The 13,388-nt window shown below is 48.0% G+C and overlaps 1 protein-coding gene across 1 annotated transcript in view; it reads right to left on the bottom strand.

Annotated features, from left to right (window-relative positions):
• The window catches only part of LOC140425486 (collagen alpha-6(VI) chain-like), a 185,276-nt gene that overhangs the window by 54,970 nt on the left and 116,918 nt on the right, over nucleotides 1-13,388 (bottom strand). The window contains exons 29-32 of the mRNA XM_072509804.1: nucleotides 5,967-6,029; nucleotides 3,429-3,491; nucleotides 1,189-1,251; nucleotides 722-772 (exon numbers count right to left, since the gene is read on the bottom strand). Of these exons, the coding sequence (XP_072365905.1) occupies nucleotides 722-772; nucleotides 1,189-1,251; nucleotides 3,429-3,491; nucleotides 5,967-6,029 (240 nt within the window). The remainder of the gene's footprint in view (nucleotides 1-721; nucleotides 773-1,188; nucleotides 1,252-3,428; nucleotides 3,492-5,966; nucleotides 6,030-13,388) is intronic.

Raw genomic sequence — 13,388 nt, 5'->3', positions numbered from 1 at the left:
GGCAGGCACTTACAGTTCCATGTACCAACTATCAATCCTGGTTGTTCTGTATCTGGGACTACATCCTTGCTTGTTCTGCGTCATGTTCTGGGGAGCGCGGTAGCGCAGTGGTTAGCACAGTTGCTTCACAGCTTCAGGGTCCCAGGTTCGATTCCCGGCTTGGGTCACTGTCTGTGTGGAGCCTGCACTTTCTCCCCGTGTGTGTGTGGGTTTCCTCCGGGTGCTCCGCTTTCCTCTCACAGTCCAAAGATGTGCAGGTTAGGTGGATTGGCCATTCTAAATTGCACTTAGTGTCCAAAAAGGTTAGGTGGGGTTACAGAGAAAAAGGGGATAGGGTGGAGGCTTGGGGCTTAAGTAGGGTGATCTTTCCAAGAGATGGTGCAAACTCGATGGGCTGAATGGCCTCCCTCTGCACTGTAAATTCTATGATTCTGTGTGATGAGTAGTGACGCCAGCAGAGTGGTTGCGCGGGCTTTGGGAAAGATCACCATATTGACTGAATAAGCAACCTTTCATCATGTTTTACAAGAGTCCAGAGTATGGGCACCTCTATACCTTTTCTCTTTGCAGCAATAAAGAAATACAACGCTGGTACATCACAGGACATTGCGGAATTAATGCTGATAACACTTCGGTAGTTACACGATGAGTTTGAAAAAAAAGTTGAGAAGCCGAATCGACAGTGAGAGAAATAACATTTTCCAATAATTTGATATCTTACCTTTCTTCCCTTAACTCCTGGAGAACCAAATATACTTGTACCATCCATGCCCTGTGGGACAAAGAAGACATTTGTCACAATTTAACCATAAACGGTCAATCTCCATGTTCGTGTGCAGATGATCAGATTCTTAACTTTATGCAATGACTAAAATGGGCCAGTCAGTAATTTGCTTACATCTCTCCTAATCTTTCTTTAGAGTGAGTCGACAGAGCGGCGATGTAGAGCTGGCTCCCAGTTCATTATCACCCATTATATATGATTTCACAATGGTCAAATTACCCCCAGGGAGTCAAGATCTCGTGTATTCTTTAGGTGTTGTTGTTCTTTAGGGTCCGGGTGTTGTTCGACTACATGTATTTCTCATTTCTCTTCTGGACCAATTTTCTAACTGTGACGGGGGAGGTTTTTGTAAAGAAAATGTGAACAGAATTTGCATATTGACATTAAAATGAGAAGAAACTCACCAGGCTTCCTCGAACTCCTATCTGTCCTCTTATGCCTTTGTTCCCAGGTTCTCCGGCATGGCCCTATTGGATATTCCAAGAGGCTGGTTAGCAAAATCCCTTTCGATTGTATTCACATGTTCAAAAATGGACACTGATGATCTTATTCCAATGAATAAGTAAATCCCACATCCCAACTCATTTTATTCATTCTCATTTAATCTAAGTAAACACTCAGTTTAAATTGTTTCGAAACGGAAAGAATGCATGGTTACCTGTAAGCAATTCTTTACTTTTTAATGTTTTAAATGCTTATTAATGCAGAGAAAGAGTCTTGGTCTATTTATGGGTGATACGCAATTCTGAAGCATTGTGGAATGAACTCCACACCACAGCTCCTTTTTTACACCATTTCCACTGAGAAGTTAGCCCGACTGACAGGCTTGTCCCCCTGTCGAGCAAAATACGCTGCATGGCAGGCGACTGTAGGTTTTCTGCTACTGTGTTGTACATTATGAGTAGGGAGGTGGGTATAGCAGGGTTTTGAGTATCGGAGCGTGATCGTAAAGGGCTGTTGGATGTAAGTCTGAAGAAGGACTGCGTCCTAACTCAGCATGGGAATGGGTCCAATCATGGAATGGGGTCAATGGTCATGGAAGAGGCACTGGAAATATGGATGGTTGCTTGGTGATCACAGGAGAGAAGTCCATTCTCGGTATGAGAGATCACCGATCGTTGGCGGTTGGGGGGTAGATGATCACCGTGGTGACTCTGATTGTGGGGCGTTGGGTGGGGGAAGTGGGTGGGGGAGCAGGTTTATGTGGGGGATCAGATAGAAGACTCCTGCTCATTCTGGTCCACCAACAATGCTGGAAAGTGCTTACCCCTTCCTTTGAGAAGTTCTCACCTCCATTTAGCTGGCAGATTACCAGATCCCTGGGAAATCTAACCAGCCAGGATGAGAGATAAAGAGGCATGCAAATTCATTAAAATATTTCAATCGGTAACCCTCACCTTCAGAGAAGGTTAGTTGCCTGTGGCCTCGATTAAAACCAGAAGAGAATGGGTTTAAGGCAAGTTGGGTTTGAGATTTTCAAAATTTTATCCCACTTGACCAAAAAGCACCGATCTTTGGGGATTAAATTTCCATTCAATATTTAAGGACCATTGATATGTCTTTATTATATATAGATGTCCAGACACCATGGGCAGAACTATCCCATCCGGGACTAAATCCTGTGGCAAGATCGGAAAGGTAGCATGTTTGCCACTGCAGAGGTTGGTGGGAAACAACAGTGTATCTTCTGGCCCTGATCTAATTAATTAAGCACCCGGGGGTTTAATGCCATATTCTGTGGTAGGGTAGGCAGGATGGTGTGAGTCCTGCCATTAAAGCAGGCTGCCATATTGAAATGGCAACCAACACCCCTGAACCGCCATCAAAGAGAGGTGATGGCCTCCTGAAGAAAGAAGATATATCTCCAAGACCTGCCTGAGGCTGTAAGATGGACCTCTGCATAACACTGAATCTGGAAGATCCACCTGATAGATGCTCCCCCCCCCCCCCCACACCCATCCACTGCAGTAGTGTTCCAGAGTCCATTGTTGCTGGTAGCCTCAGGAGGCAGTCCCAGGCATCGTACAGGTGAGTCAAATTTCTGCATGCCACGTTGTTCCAGACATGTCCCGGACAGGCATGTTTTCCTTCTGGTTTGGTGGAGAATTGGGTGTGGGTGAACGATTCCGGTCAGGCCTTCATTTGCATCCCATTAGCAGAACGCAAATTAGTTTTGCACTGACTGCCGGGGGGTGGGGGGGGGGGTTACCTGATCTGTCATGGTGGGCACCTGCAGAAGGTCTGTGGAAAATCAAGCCGGCACATTTTTGCACTCCTGGTGAATTCCCCTTCCCCCCCCCGCATCGACAATTGAACTCACCGAGGAGCCATGGCAGAATTCCACATTGGGTGACTTTAAAGTGCAAGTTTATGTTGTGGAGAGGAAGGATTTACTTCCCAGTGGTATAATTGGAGGTGATGCACCTTGCACACTGAGATAAATGTTATTTTAGGCTTGAGTTTACAACCTTCAGCATCATATATTGGGAAGTCACCTAAATTGCACTTTTGATGGATGTTACGCTAATTTTCATGACTAAATTTCTGAGATTCACTCTTGGTATGTAATACTCTGCAACAGGGACACGTAGTCTGAAAACCTATTTTTCTGAAACATTAGGCGGAGCATGAAAGGCACACTTACAGGATGTCCTTTTGTTCCAGGATCGCCATGTATTCCGTCTTCACCAAGAACTCCATTCGTACCCTGTCATATAATTAACACAAAAATATTGGTCGCAGCTATAGGACATTACGATATTCTTTCATTTAATCTCAGAAGTACTCATCAAAATACATAAGTCTCATCATAGGAGGCCGTGTGGTGCAGTGATATTGGCACTATTGCTAGACCAGAAGATCCGCGTTCAAATCCAGTGATGTCAGTGCTTTGTGCACAGCATCTCCAGTGGCTTGTGATTGGTTTCTACAATGAACAACTTAAGTATGGAATCTTGTGATCCCAAACACTAGAGAGCGTGTCTCACAATTCTTATGTTGGAGTAACGGGACTGTGGGGAAATATTAAAACCACGTTTTGAAAATATTGTAACTGTTGGAAAGTCAAATAAAGGATCAGTTGGGTTGTAGATGAAATACAAGCTTGTATTGTTCGAGTCAAGGTCAGATTATATATTTGCAGTTTGGCGGTGATAAAAGTGAAATGTTACACCAGCCTTTCAGGATCCAGACTGCAAATGTGCAGAGCCAGTAAGTTAGATACCAGGGTGGGTGCTGGCATGGAGCACTATTCAGAAGTCGCAATTCAAAACCTGTAAGCCAATTCGGGGAAGAGAGGGGGCGGTATCAGAAAGGGCAGGTAAAAAGCTCTTGATGCACCTGATGCTCTCTCTCTTCTTTGTTCTCTTTCCATTGTTCTCTTTCTTTTGCGCTGATGGACTTTTGTTTCTTTTGTATGTATTTGAAAATGTACTAATCAAGTTTTTGCAATAAACTCAAACTACCACTGGACCCTTAGAAAATAAGCAATCCTACAGGGACAGTGCTTGAGATCTGTTGTTGGATCTTTATGTGAGCAATTTGCCACTTTGCATGATGCTTGCTCCTGGTCCTTTCTGCGAGTACTGTGGGCAGCAGGTATCTGCTGACAATGATTGCTTGGGAGACTCATCTGTTGGTGGCCCTCCTGCCACACACATGGTACGTGTTTCTTCAGTAATGATGATAATTTGACAGAAAAGTTTCAAATGTGTGGTGTCAGGATTTTGAAAAATCCAAGGCTTCACTGTACATTTTCTTTATCCTGTGGTGTAAGCATGTGTCTGACTGTCATGAATCTGCCTAGCAACAGCAGCAAATGAATTTAACAAAACATAATAGGATGTGACATGTCCAGCAACAGGTGCAAATCTGCCGAGAGACAGCAGCAGACAGTATTCAAAGGGTCCATATGTTCCCTGAATCATTGGTTTGGAATTGCTCCTACTCTACAAAGGTCATTTTGAAGTGGTAGGAGTACGTTGCCTGGGAGAGGGACTGATAAAAACCTTTGACTGTCAATGCCAAATCTAGTGATAAACTGCCAAGGTTGATTGCACACAATTTTCTGTTTCTTACTTCCAGTTAATTTGAAACAAGATGCTGTTTGAAAGCTAGTGGGAATTATTGAAGATGCAAGTAAAGCTGCTGGTGGTCAGTCATATCAACACAGATGGACAGCAAGGGAATGGGAAGGTTAGAATAAAAACAGAAAATGGTCGAAAAACACAGCAGGTCGGGCAGTATGTGTGGAGAGAGAGAGAGACAGGGGGTGTGATCTAACCAAATTGGAACAGAGTCCCGTGACGAACGTGTTTAGCCGGGTGTTTCCCAGTGCATGCTGTGCTGAGAAACACCATGTTATCTATCAGGGCTCCGTTGCAATACGGGACCTCAGCGGGGAAATCCCCACCAAGGCCGCACTCAGTTCCATTTCCTGCACTGAAGAGCACCGCTCGCCGGAGTTCCTCCTTGTAGGAAGAGCTCAGGGCGTAATGTTTAAAAGGCGTCCCAATCTTTCTGAGCCCTAGATGCCTGTGTGCCACCCACCCAGAGGGCCTATGATCCCCTGGGAGTCCCCCAAATGCCATTCTGTCTGGTCCCCATTTGCGGGGCCCACACTGAATGGCGCTCGCCCGAGGTCTCCGAAGTGAAGGTGAATGTGGTTAGACCACAGGGCTTCAGTAGATCAAGCAAGTGCATATTAGAGTGAGACTAGCTGCCTCACTTTAATATGCAGATCTACCGCATACTGATCCCGCCTGCACTGAGTGATATTCAAATCGCGACGTCTTGCGAGTTCGCACGAGATCACGCAAGGCATGGCGAGCTGGGTAGACCTGGAAGCGGAATCTCCTGGCATCTTCCGGCCATGCCGCTTTTGGGTGCAATGCGGCTGGCATTTCATGCCCAGAGTTAATGTTTTGGGTCCATAATACTCAGAATGGAAGAGAGGTGTGATGAGTTCTGTACTGTTGAAGAGAGAGGGTGGAGCAAAATAGAAAGTTAGGTATCAGTAGGAGTTCAGAAGAGATTTGATAAAGATGTCAAGAACACAATAAAAAGGGTTTGGTATTGATAGTATTAAAGACTTAGACTGGTGTTAACAGTGACATAACAATCAGTTCGCTGAATATGTTAATAGCAGATCAAGAGTCAGCACTCTTTGAGAAACAATACAAACCTGCTGCCCTCTGGATCCACTCCCACTTTTCTGACCTTTCGGTCCAGACTTTCCAGCTTCTCCCTTTGACAAAAAATAAATAAATCAGGTGTTGCTTGTGCATTATGAGTTATTGGATGTTTAGTGTACAATACACTAAATATATCATAATATACACCAGTATATCATGGTGCAGACACACACACTGATGGACACACAGTGGGACCAATCAACACACACAACACCGCAGCCAATCACCAGTTAGAGCACATGCACTGTAAAGACAGGGGGCATCAGAGTTCCCGCTCATTCGAGCTGCAGCTTCCTAGAAGGTCAGAGCTCACGGCCTGCAGCACAGACATTTACCATGTGCTGAGTGCATCGACTGGTTAGGACAAGGCAAAGGTCTTTAGTTAAAGCTAGTATCGTGTTAACCCACAGTGAGAGTATGTTAAACTGTTAATGACTCAATTAAATAGTGTTGCACTATTTCAAGTGTTGGTGACCTGTATCTGTTCCACGGATCCAGAGCGCCCAACACAACATATCCTATCTGCAGTCGACTCTGCTTTTAGCTAATATTTTTTCCAGCAGTTATCTGGATTGAAAGTCAAATCCCATTCGACTGATCGTGACTCACTGCGTGTGGTCTATAATGGACAAAGCAGCACATGTACTGTAAAATTCTAGCCTCAACTCTTCTCTCTGTGGAACTGCAATGAATTAAAATGCTCTAACTTTGAACCAGGAAGGAAACAGCAATTAACCAAACAACGCATTCAATAATTTATTTCATCAAGTCTTCAGTCACAAACAGTCAGATCTCAGTATAGAAAATCTAGCCCTCAGGCAGTAATGGGGGACTGAATTTTTCTAATGCCCTTTTTCTGTGTTTTCTCCCTCATTCATGCGAATGTACAAAATGTAAAATGATGCTCGTTACTTAAGAGAACATAATGGGTCCAGGTCTTCGAGTCTCGGTATGGTTGGAGATTCAGGGTACCCACCCCCCCAAATTACCGACAATGATGCCACTGACTTCCCCCATCCTCGACTCGCATCTCCCCCTGCAGCCCCAGAGTTTACCTCACAGCCGGTTATCACCACCCTCCTCCTGCCCTGTCCAATGATCTGCTGACAGTGCTGACACAGGCCCATCCCCCTGGAGTGATGTTACACAGACTCTGGGAGGGTGGAACAGGATAGACGGGGGTGGGGGGGGGGGGGGGGGGAAGGGGGTCGGGGGAGAAGGGAGTGGGGGTCGGCGGAAAGGGGGGTGGGATGACAGACAAAGCCTTGTCCTATGATAAGCGGGCGAGGATTAGCGCCTCGCTGGCCCTCTGGGCATGCCGGGCCTTCACCGCCACCTGTCCTCCTTCCTCCGGTTGCCCCTATGGATCCTCCCCGGCTTGGCCTCCAGCACCCGCCCGCCCCTTCAAACCCCCGGTTCGGCCCCTCCACGTCTTCCTCCTCAGACGAGGCTGCCTCCTCCACCTCCAGCACATCTCCCCACTGCTGTGTGGGAGACCTTCTGAGTGGTGTACAATAGTGGTCCATGCATTTGAACTGCATTTTGAGCAGTCCGCTGAACCACTCAATGACAGCATGGGTGGCATCATGGGCCCCGTTATATCGGGTCTCTGTATTGGTCTCTGGCCTCCGTACTGGCGTCATTAAGGGGTACCCCTTTTCCGCCAAGAGCCAACCCATCAACTTGGGGTGGTCCTCGAAGAAGCTGGGGATGCCAGAGTGTCCCAGAATGTAGCTGTTGTGCACACTCCCTGGAAAGCGTGCACACATGTGCATGATCCGGAGGTGGTTGTCACACACGAGTTGGACGTTCAGGGAGTGGAACCCCTTCCGGTTAATGAAGGCATTCCTTGTGGCTCTGGTGTGCACAAGATGACATCTGTTACCCCTTGTACTTGGGGCATCCCAGCAATGGTGGAGAATCCTGTTGCCCGGGCATCTTGATGGACTTGTGCAGCTCGAGGTTACTATAGTCAGCTGCATGGGCATTATGGGCATCCGTGACTTCACTTGTGGCTGGTAGGGTGTGAAATGCCGTGTCCCTGCTCGAACCTTGGAATGAACCGGTGGCAAAGAAGTTCAGGGCTGTGGTGACCTTTACGGCCACTGGGAGTTAATATCCTCCTCCTCCACGAGGACATGGCCCAGGCGCTGCACCGCCCCCTTGTTGAGGTGGCGTCTCCTGCAGCACATGCTGTCCGACATCTCCTCAAACAACCAATGATGCCTGTACACCTTGGGCCATCGCTGGCCTTCCCTCTGGGTCCAACCTGGCTTAATGGACAGCCGGGTCCTCAGGGTGTGGGAAGGGTCCCTGCACATGGGCGGCTGCCTTGAGCCTGTGTCAATGATGCTGCCGCTAAAGCTACCTTCTCCGGTGTCTGGCCACCAGCACCGTGAGGGCAGCTGCTCCGGCGTCTATGATACCGTCCATAGTGTGATATCTGTAAGGAATTGAAGGGTGCGAGACCAACAGTTATGGCTTCCATCCTGGGCCCTCAAATTCTCCAAGCCTCCCCCACCTTTACGTTGCCCGCCTTCTCTCAGGGTGCCATTCAATGAGCTGGTCGTGCTGGGGGACCCCGCCCTCCCACACGCAACCCGGCCACAGCAGTGGTCCCTGGATCCCTGACCCTAGACCCCTGCCGGGAACATTGGAGACTGCCCCCCCCCCCGCCCCTGATCCACACACTCACCCGCTGGCCGCAGGGATACCCCAATGTTACAGCCTAGCTCTTGGGTGTTTGATTGGTGGCTACTGCCTCTGTAGTATTGACGCCTCCAGGGTTCAGGCAAAGTGTCCAGGCCTCATGGCTTGATTGGCATGCTGGGCAGTAACCCTCGTCTGAGACATGGCACGTGTACGGTCGTCATGGTGGTTTGCACAATTGCTTCACAGCTCCAGGGTCCCAGGTTCGATTCCCCGCTTGGGTCACTGTCTGTGCGGAGTCTGCACGTTCTCCCCGTGTCTGCGTGGGTTTCCTCCGGGTGCTCCGGTTCCCTCCCACAGTCCAAAGATGTGCAGGTTAGGTGGATTGGCCATGCTAAATTGCCCTTAGTGTCCAAAATTACCCTTAGTGCTGGGTGGGGTTACTGGGTTACGGGGATAGGGTTGAGGTGTGGACTTGGGTAGGGTGCTCTTTCCAAGAGCCGGTGCAGACTCGATGGGCCGAATGGCCTCCTTCTGCACTGTAAATTCTATGTAATCTATACTCATGGGATTCCACTCGAAATCTATGAAGTGCTCATCTAACTTTTTGCTATATTAGCAAAAGCCTTCAGCTGTACCGCCAGATGCTGTTCACAGTCAGAGGGAGTTAAAGTGACCTGCACCATATTACCACAGACATGGTTTTGCCTATGGGTGTTCACTGGATCAGACAGGCAGCAGCTCAATTTGCTCTGTTATTGCTATACACAGTCCGGGAAGTGGACTGGACAATCCTTGGGCGCTGAGCCACTCACCCCTAGGGGTGACCTCCCAATGGATGGTGCCCAGCCCCCCCTGGCCAGGCCCGTCCTCATCTGGGGGCTTCCACCCCCCACCCCAATCCACCCTGAGTCCTGGGGCAGCAGCTCTACTGCCCTTGGGCTGCATGCCTGATTTCTAAGATGGCTACTCACCTCCTCTGATCCCCTCAGCAGCCATTGCACCAGCTTCCCATTTTAAATTAAGTGTGCTAAAAGGTGCACGCGTGACCTCCCGCTGGGGAGCCACTTCGATCTTGGGAGGCCATTAGATAGGGCGTCCATCTTGTTAATGAGATGGAGATTGCCCTCAATTGTTGTTAATTGGTACTCGCCATGTCTACGTGAGATCCGCAACCCGGCAACAGGTACGGGCCGGTTAGATAGGTAACCGATCGGCGCCTGGCGCGGATCCCAATTTCGGCCTCTCCCACTACCTAACTGGCTCGCTCAGATCTGCGCAGGACACAATGCGGGTGTTAGATCGTGCCCATAGTCTGTACCTCATAAATCAGCCCTTATGATGTAGTCCAAGTTAAAGCTTTTCGGCAATATTTAATTTCTTCTTTTTCCTTTACCTAAACATTGTTATTTTTTATCTGTTCGGATCTATTTTTACACTAAGTCTCCCACCTGACCATCTTTGGCTTTGAACCCCAGTCACTGTGTTTGGCTTATTCAGTCATCTGTCTGTAAAGATTCACTTTCACAGAGAACACAAAAGGTATTTATTAATAAAAATTGTACAGCAGCCTCATGGCTGTAACTTGCTCTCAAAATGTCTCTACCTTTTTCCCCATGATTCCACACCCTGAGTCCCACTTGGTCACCCAGGTCAGGGGGCCCTTACTCTGCTATTTTTCCCTTAAAAAGACAATTACTACACTGACACTCCCCCTCTGCTCTCCATTCTCAGTCATTTCAATACACTCTTGAGTTGATGCAGCCCCGAGTTGCTGTTCCAACTTCAAAGGTGCTCCTGTGATTATGAACCCAGGTTTTTGGACATCGGAACACCCAAGCAACAATAATAGGTACAGTACTGCCAATAAAATAGTTTCATCATTAAAGACTGACGCTGCGCTTCTACCTCATACACCACCTTACTTTCACCCGATGCATTGGTTACCAGTTCAAACTCCACAGACTACATCCTGGACAATGTCCTCAACTCTGACCTTATCACCTTTGACATAGAATTGTTGGATCATAGAATGGTCACAGCACTGAAGGAGGCCATTTGAGCAATTGGGTCTGTGATACTCTCTGCAAGAGCAATTGACCTAGTGCTATCCATGCCCCCCCCCCCCCCCCCCACCAACTCCCCACCCAGAGCCCTTCCATTCCCCGATGCCACTTCCATGCCTCTGATCAGGTATCTGGCGACCTGGTTCCACTGATACAGTTTGCAGAGGTGTTCATTGTGAATGGTTGGCTGAGCTCCAAATGTATTAGCTCAGCAGTGAACTGGTTGAACAAACTGAAGTGGAGTGTTTACTTTGCTTGACTGACGTCCTTATGAGGTTGTAGTAAGTTATTCTTTCTGTAATCTCTTTTGTTGATGTCTGCATGTTTATTTGGACATGATTAAGTGGTGTGAAATGGGTAAAGCTTCTATTCCCCAAACTTTAATGCCCCTGTCTGATAGATACATTTATGATTTGGAGATGCCGGCGTTGGACTGGGGTGAGCACAGTAAGAAGTCTTACAACACCAGGTTAAAGTCCAACAGGTTTGTTTCAAATCACCTGATTCACCCGAGGAAGAAGCAGTGCTCCGGAAGTTAGTGATTTGAAACAGATACATTTATAGCATTGCAGGAACAACAGTTTTTTCAAAGCAGCTTTCTGAATGGGTGCCATTTGCCCCTCAGCATTTCAACCTTGTCATTGTTATTATATGGCCCATTGGTTCTGCACTAGGTGAGTGAGTATTGAAGGATCACGAGGACACAGAAGACCTGTAAAACTTAATGATCGAACAGCTACCGAATCCAGACTATGGTTCAGGACAACCGAGGGCTACGAACTACGAGTGATCTAGAAGCAGGCCTGGCTTCATGAAATTTGCAATTTGGAGGGCCAAAGTGTGGCAGGATATGGGATGTCTACTCCCGCACTGCAGCCGGCCAGAGTGGAGTACAGGGCTTGCTACCCACACCCTCAGCCTGTGCTGCCAAAAACCGCTGGTGCTGGGAACGGGAGCAGGATTCCCAGAATCGGGTCCCACCCGTCATTTTAAATGATTACAGAGTTGCCCAGGCTTCACGGAAATCCAGGCCAAAGACTCACTATTCAACATTCAAAGTGCAAGGGAATTATTCAAAAATATAAGGAAAGTTTGTGGAAAAACTGGCAATGAAACGTTACCATGGACGCATAAGCTGTCAATAAATACACCAAAGAATGAAAGGGCAAAGGAAAAGGAGAACCAATTAAATGCCATACTTATTTTCTGGTTGCCACCTTAAGTCCCATTTTGTGGTAAATTTCAAAAAAAGACAAAATATTTGATATGATGGGCAGGAGTTTGCCTTTTAGGTCAGGATCCTGACATCAGGATTAATTGGGCATCCTGACCCTCACACTGTGTTGGGAACGACACCCAAACCCCAAAACTGTGTCGGGAACGACACCCTGACCCCCACAATGTGTCGGCAACGCGCATCCTGACCCCCACAATGTGTCGGCAACGCACATCCTGACCCCCACACTGTGTCGGCAACGTGCATTCTGACCCTCACACTGTGTTGGGAATGACACCCTGACCCCCACACTGTGTCGGCAACGCACATGTTTGTTTCAAATCACTAGCTTTTGGAACACTGCTACTTCCTCATGTGAATGAAGAGGTATGTTCCAGAAACATATTTATGGACAAAGTCAAAGATGCAGGACAATGCTTAGAATGCGAGCATTTGCAGGTAATTAAATCTTTACAGATCCAGAGATAGGGTTAACCCCAGGTTAAAGAGGTGTGAATTGTCTCAAGCCAGGACAGTTGGTCTGATTTCGCAAGTCCAGGCCAGATGGTGGGGGATGAATGTAATGCGACGTGAATTCAAGGTCCTGGTTGAGGCCATACTCATGTGTGCGGAACGTGGCTATAAGTTTCTCCTCGGCGATTTTGCGTTGTCACGCGTCCTGAAGGCCGCCTTGGAGAACGCTTACCCGGAGATCAGAGGCTGAATGCCCTTGACTGCTGAAGTGTTCCCCGACTGGAAGGGATATTACTGCCTGGCGATTGTCGCGCGCTGTCCGTTCATCCGTTGTCGCAGCGTCTGCATGGTCTCGCCAATGTACCATGATTTGAGACATCCTTTCCTGCAGCGTATGAGGTAGACAACGTTGGTCGAGTCACACCAGTATATACCACGTACCTGTTGGGTGGTGTTCTCATGTGTAATGATGGTACCCATGTCGATAATCTGGCACGTCTTTCAGAGATTGCCTTGGCAGGGTTGTGTGGTGTCGTCGTCGCTGTTCTGAAGGGTGGGTAGTTTGCTGCAAACAATGGTTTGTTTAAGGTTGCGCGGTTGTTTGAAGGCAAATAGTGGGGGTGTGGGGATGACCTTGGCAAGATGTTCATCTTCATCGATGACGTGTTGAAGGCTGCAAAGAAGATGTCGTAGTTTCTCCACTCCGGGGAAGTACTGGACGACAAAGGGTACGCTGTCGGTTGTATCCTGTGTTTGTCCCTTCCACCCTAAACACATTAAGGAAGCCATCCCCTATGGACAAGCCCTCCGTATTCACAGGATCTACTCAGACGAGGAGGAGCGTAACAGACATCTACAGACGCTGAAAGGTGCCCTCGTACGAACGGGATATGGCACACGACTCATCGATCGACAGTTCCAATGCGCCTCAGCAAAAAACTGCACCGACCTCCTCAGAAGACAAACATGAGACACAACCGACAGAATGCCTTTCGTCGTCCAGTACT

The sequence above is a fragment of the Scyliorhinus torazame genome, chromosome 6 (assembly GCF_047496885.1).
Source record: "Scyliorhinus torazame isolate Kashiwa2021f chromosome 6, sScyTor2.1, whole genome shotgun sequence".
NCBI lineage: Eukaryota > Metazoa > Chordata > Chondrichthyes > Carcharhiniformes > Scyliorhinidae > Scyliorhinus > Scyliorhinus torazame.
Note: the sequence above shows the minus strand (reverse complement) of the source record. Positions and strands in the feature narration are given on the sequence as shown.